We start from the raw sequence: 6,000 nt of genomic DNA, 5'->3' as shown, positions 1-6,000 counted from the left end.
CAAATTTGGAATGCAGCACAATGGCGCCCTCTTGTGGGCTGTCTGGAATGACTTGTAGATGAGAACTGAAATTAATGTCGTAGCTGATGTTGGCATCACTGGCTGCCAGATTTATATAGTAGCAGTTTCGGGAGATCAGTCCAATTATCTGGATCATAATGGTTGTGTGCGTAAAGTACTGTACATCAATTTAAACTGGTAAAATTGGAATTTTGTCACAGACTTAACAAATTGCACAAGCCTCTATGGGCACTGTTGTAATCAAGCTGATAGAATGTGAGTGTGTAATTTCAGTGAAGAGCTTTAAAAAACAGCAGATAAAAAGAGCCAAGACTTTAATAAAACCTTTTATTGATTTGTCAAAGTCTGGTTGCCAGACAACAGTTACAAAAGTTATCATTCAGTTTCTACCACACATTTATACATTTCTGTGCAATTCTTGAGTATACACGAATAATCCGGTCGTCTCTTCTCAAGTAAAGCAAAAAACATTCAGGGCAGAGTAACAGTAGTCAACATAAATATCTGACTTGGGAAAGAGGCAAAGAAATTCGATCATATACAACAGTCACAAAAAATACAATACATACATTAACCAGACAAAACCAACTGATTGCTGCTTGTTTTACGAGTCAGTCAGAAGTCTAGCTGTTAATGTAGAGATATTTACATATACTGTTTGTGTTCAACGTACAATAAAGAAGTAAAGGAAGTCCCGAACTTTCAAATGCAAAACTGTGTTTCCATTCCTTAACTGCTCAACTTGAGCTGGAACTGATGACGTTTGTGCACTGAGGTTCACAGAAGGAGCCAAAGCGCCCGTAGATGTCTCTGGCTCGAACAGCAAAATGATAAGTGGAGCCAGACTGGAACTGTGTCAGTGTACAGGCCATAGGCAGCGGAAGGGCCTTCACCTCCCCAATCTTCTTCCAGTGCTGCTGCAACACATTGCTGCTGGAGTTATCTTGGTGGAAGGCATAGAGGTGATAACTGTCTACAGCTGCACAGGTCCGGTCAGTTTCTGACACACACCAGGACAGAACTATACCAGTCTGACTTGGCACCAGCTTCAGCTGGGGTTGCTGAGGAAGTGAGGTCCGCTCAGCCTCTGGGGGTAAACGTGACGGTGCGGGTGCCACAGGGAGAGGGGGCAGCACCGAGCCTGTGACCCGGGTCGGGGTAGTAGTGGTTACAGTGCGGGGTTTCATGGGCGAGTCCTATGAAAGAGAAAACTATTGTCATAAGTTGGTCCACTGGCAAAATGGGCTGAATATGATCAGGACATCACAATTTCTTGAATAATTAAATAATCATGCATAGAGAGAGTGTGTGGAAAGTGTGTAAAGGTTATGGAAAAGTTTTTTAGAAACAGAGACGAATTAACTTCCTGCAAAATATGACAAATGTATTTCTAAATCCTCACCAGTGGGGGGCGGTGGTGGACAGTCAACTGAGGATTGTTTTGTGGAGACAATCGTGCTCCTGTACCTGAGGACAGAGCAGACATGAAAATTAGACGTGCGGTTTATTTTAAAACTAGATCAACTGATTGCAACCAACAGCCATGATGAAATGTAAAGCACTTGTTTATGTGTTTGTCACATGTCATTTGGCTTAAAATCCTTCTTTCATGCTCTAAATATAAAGAGGTGGTCTTACTGTTGAGAATGCTGACGGTTGGAAGCGGGCGCTGGGTCGGTGAGGGGGCGGCAACAGTGGCATTTTTCACTCCTGTCACTGGAGAGCATAGAGGGCAATACTATTAGACTCACAACTGCTTTTCAATACAGTATCTGTTAGCACATAAAGAACAATTCAATGAGTTGAAAATGTATTTTATTCTACGGGGGAAAAAAAGTATGCTTCAGCCCTACCTTGCACATCATCATCATCCTCAGTGAGATCTATGACGGAGCCTTTGGGTCGCGCCGCGGCTGCTTTGGATGGAGTGGCTGCGGTTGCTTGGTTGTCTGGGAAAGGGGGGGGATGTAAAAGTTGAGCAATTTAGCAAAAGAAAAAAGCAGCAACTCAACAACAAAATCAGCAAACGGTAGAGAAAGCACGCTGCTGTTTAAACAATGATAATGCACATTATAAGTGAACGCCTAATGTTGCCATGTCGTTTTATCGCTGACAGCAGAAATGCCTTGACACTTTTAAACACCACAGCAATAATAATAACCACAGCAAACCCCCACCTGTCTTTGACGTCAGAGATGTCCCCTGTGGAGGTCCCGGAGCAGTGGAACCCGTAGCTGCTGGCCCAGACGTTGCAGGAGAGGAGGCTGACGACATCGCTCCGGCTAGAGAGATGGACTGAGCTGGCGTCCTGGCCGTGGTTACGGACACCCCAGCATTGGGCGTAGTTATCCCCCCAGCACCCCCCTGATAAACGGCTCGGGCCAGAGAGATATGGGTAGAGGACAACTGGCCAGTGGAGGCCTGGAGCGCTGAGACAGTAGCAGCAGCTGGGGCAGAAGCTGATGTCGTCGTGATGATGGGAGCGGGCTTGAGTATAAACGTGGTGGTAGAAGCAGTGGTTTTGGCCTTGTTGAGTGAACCGGCTGCAGACAAGGAGGAGACAGGGAAGTTGACCAGTGTTCCTGCCTGACCATTAGCCACTGATAAAGGCAGCTGGAAGAGGAGCGGCTGGCCCGAAGCCATCATGCTGTTCCCAGGGCCTGCCTTCAGCAGCAGGGTGCCTGTGGGACTCTGAGTGGTGATGCCAGCAGCCAAGGTGGTGGCAGCATTAGCAGAGGAGGTGATCAGCTGGAGGATGGGTGCCTGCTGAACCATAGTTGTGGAGGTGGATGTTGTGACTGAAGCTGGGACAGAGGCTGACAGAGCTGTCTGAGCTGGATTCACTGAGGAAAATAAGAAAGATGGCTTGTTTTAGAAAGCGGCAGGAAGTATCACTGAGATCTTCTTTTTTTTTAAACTCACATTACTTACAGACAACTAAAGGGTGTTAAACCTGAGGCAAATTATTGGTCATTATGCAGTGCCTATTCTAAACCTGCCATTTTGGAATGGGCTGTTTTCTTTGGCTTGTGTTAATGCTCTGGAGCTACTTCAGAATTATTCCTAGTCATTAGTGAGTCCTCCTCAGACTTTTCTTATTGTTTGTGTGCTGGACGTTATGTGCAGAGCATTTTATAAACAGTCTACGGTGAAGAGTGAACTTTGAAAGATTATCAAAATGATCTAGCGGATTTTGACCTGCAGTTTGACCTTGTTGCAGACCACTGCTATAGTTTATCAGATGACGTAGAATAAGACATAATCAATTCTGTCCACAGACTGAAGGCACACTGCCCCCCCACCACTGACTGCAACAGAGCACTGGTCGCAACTTTATTCTATTTTCATTAATATCAAGCGCATAGTATGTCCAAACACAAAAAATCAGCACTGCACGTTTTCAGGGGATTTACAATACAAAAGCCAAGTGTGAAGTTGAGAAGGTGAACGCTTCGCAAGATATGCGTTTCAAATACAGACAGTGTGGAATTAGTACATAGATGTCATGTATATTTTTGGCGAGGATCTCGAAAGTGAAAAACCTATCCCAGCAAACACCCATTGCAGTACCCGCATGCAGACAAATTCAATCAAACACTTATGGCAATATTTTTTATTTTCAATTTGTTTCTACAAAAACAGAATTTTTACACAATGTCTCAGTTATGTACTCTTACATTAAAAAGGCAACACATTGTGGTTCAACAATATGATAGTGGATTTGGGCCTTTAAAATATATCTTTGTGCTGTGGAAGGAAACTACATCATACAGATAAGATTACATGAACACAGAGAGAACATGCAAACTCCAATACTAAAAAAACAGGATTACGAGTAAATCCCGTAAATTTGCAGTTTGTGACACAGCTGAAAATTGTTCCACTGTATTTAATTCAGACCAACGCAACATCCGACTTGAAATAAAAATACTACTCACCAGTTGTGGTGGAGGAAGAAACTGTTGATATCTGCTTTAACTCCATGGTCCGGACTGGCCTGTTCAGAAAAATGTCTTATACTTAGAGTGGTTTAAAGGTTCAGTGTGAAGAATTTAGTGGCATCTAGTGAAGTTGCATGTTGCAGCTGAATACCCCTCACCTCAGCCTCCCCTTCCAAACATGAAGGAGAACCTGTGGTAGACTTCAGTCATCATAAAAACTCTGGTGTTTTTCAAGTCTGGGCTACTGTAAAAAACATGGCGGCCCCCGTAGAGAGGACCCGCTCCCAATGTAATATAAAGTATTTAGATATAAAGGGCCTATTCAAGTGTAAAGAAAACAACAATTCGTACAATTTAGAAAATTACACACTCGTGAAAACCTCACTAGCATTATTATATATTCAATTTCTGCCATTAGGGGCATTTGGGTGAAAGGCATCCTTTCATCCTAAATCTTACACACTGGACCTTTAAGTACATGACAGGAAGACGAGTGAATGTGGTACAGTGAGGACACTTGAATTTATTTCATTTTCATACAGTCATCTTCGAACAACTTGTGGTATCTCATTATTTAAGAACATGTCTAAGTTTTCATTCAAGTTTTTGACTTTTTGTCAAGAACTCACCAAAGACTCGCTTTATTTCAAAAAAGGAACCTCTGTCCAGTAATGGTGATATTTAGATAATTTGAATATTTCAATGACCCATAATGACAATTGTCCCAGTATGCTTCTGTTGCTGAACCATAAAACTCATTTTTTGTATTTAACCTTTATTAAACCAGGAAAAGTCTCATTGAGATTAAACATCACTTTTACAAGAGTGTCCTGGCCAGGACAAGCAGCAGCACAATTAACAGGCTTGCAGACAAATGTATAACAATTACTAATGCAAATAAAGAATACATCACAGAATCATAAAATATCTAAAATATTCGACACAAGTCATGAACATCACGGATAAGTCGGGGACAATGTGAATCAGGCACCAGTCAAAACATCACACCTGCAAAATAACCAGCCTGCATCAAGGTCATTTAAAATAGCTTTAAATGCATCCATTGGGATTCAGCTAATTTTTTTAACTATTCCAACAGAGGGAGCAGCCAACTTAAACGTCTTTCTTCCCAATTTAGAGCTTCAGGGACAGAGAGAAAGGAGCAAAGACATAAACTTCCAGTCCTTTTTTGAAGGATTAAGAAGTTTAGGTACGATGGAAGTAGACGGAGAATAGCCTGACAAATAAAAAATTCCCGATGGTTTAGTCTACACGGGAACAAGGCGGACAAGCCAATGAAAGCATACAAGCAAATCCCAGAGCCCTAAAATGTAGTGATAGATGAAAGTTTCAGTTCCTTTCATTTTGCATTAGATAACACCCAGAGTTGTATTTTATCAGCAATCATAACTTTTAAATCACACAAAGTACGTTGTAACATTAAGAGCTAGTCGTTGCTCACAAAAAGGCCGGTTTGATTTAGGTCAGAGCAGTATATCACAGTATCATCCACATAAAAGTGGATATTTGCGTTGGAAACATTGTTGATACAAGACCGATGATACATGTAACGAATAGGAGTTAAATTTGATACCCTAGGGGAAGTGATACCTGCCAGCACGCACTGATAAGTGCTTGGTAGAAACTTTTCAAACCAATGGACAGTTTGTTCTGACAGTCCTACACTGTCTCAGTACTGCATGATCCATGTCCAAAGCGTCAAATAGGTTAATAACAAGGGCTGCAAAATCATTCACTACTCTTAAGGCCGCTGAAATTGTCAGTATTTTTTTTACTAAAACCTGATTGATGGTAGATTGATGATATTGTTAGTAGACAATGCTACTGTATTCTCGAAAAAATTCTGGTCTTCTCTTCACTCGCAGTATTTCATTGATAACATCGCGAATCTCTCTCCAGCTGTCACAGGTTAGATGAGGGAATCGTTCTTCGATTAGCATCCTCATAGTCCTCCTTAAGTTCCTGGGGAGCGCCTCCTTGCCCAATAATCCAACGTAGTTGACTTTAGCCACCCAGT

General features: G+C 42.2%; 1 protein-coding gene across 3 annotated transcripts in view; it reads right to left on the bottom strand.

Moving 5' to 3' along the window:
* Window positions 1–331: 331 nt before the first annotated feature.
* atf7ip (activating transcription factor 7 interacting protein) overlaps window positions 332–6,000 on the bottom strand; it is a 29,155-nt gene continuing 23,486 nt past the window's right edge. For 2 of the 3 annotated variants that reach the window (XM_034601617.1, XM_034599979.1), the window contains 6 exons: window positions 3,960–4,018; window positions 2,199–2,864; window positions 1,875–1,970; window positions 1,660–1,737; window positions 1,424–1,488; window positions 332–1,217 (listed from right to left, as the gene is read on the bottom strand). In XM_034601617.1, the coding sequence (XP_034457508.1) occupies window positions 759–1,217; window positions 1,424–1,488; window positions 1,660–1,737; window positions 1,875–1,970; window positions 2,199–2,864; window positions 3,960–4,018 (1,423 nt within the window). In that variant the 3' untranslated portion in view covers window positions 332–758. The remainder of the gene's footprint in view (window positions 1,218–1,423; window positions 1,489–1,659; window positions 1,738–1,874; window positions 1,971–2,198; window positions 2,865–3,959; window positions 4,019–6,000) is intronic. The other variant, XM_034600815.1, reaches the window with a different exon arrangement.

The sequence above is a fragment of the Hippoglossus hippoglossus genome, chromosome 1 (genome assembly GCF_009819705.1).
Source record: "Hippoglossus hippoglossus isolate fHipHip1 chromosome 1, fHipHip1.pri, whole genome shotgun sequence".
In the NCBI taxonomy this organism is placed as follows: Eukaryota; Metazoa; Chordata; class Actinopteri; order Pleuronectiformes; family Pleuronectidae; genus Hippoglossus; species Hippoglossus hippoglossus.
Note: the sequence above shows the minus strand (reverse complement) of the source record. Positions and strands in the feature narration are given on the sequence as shown.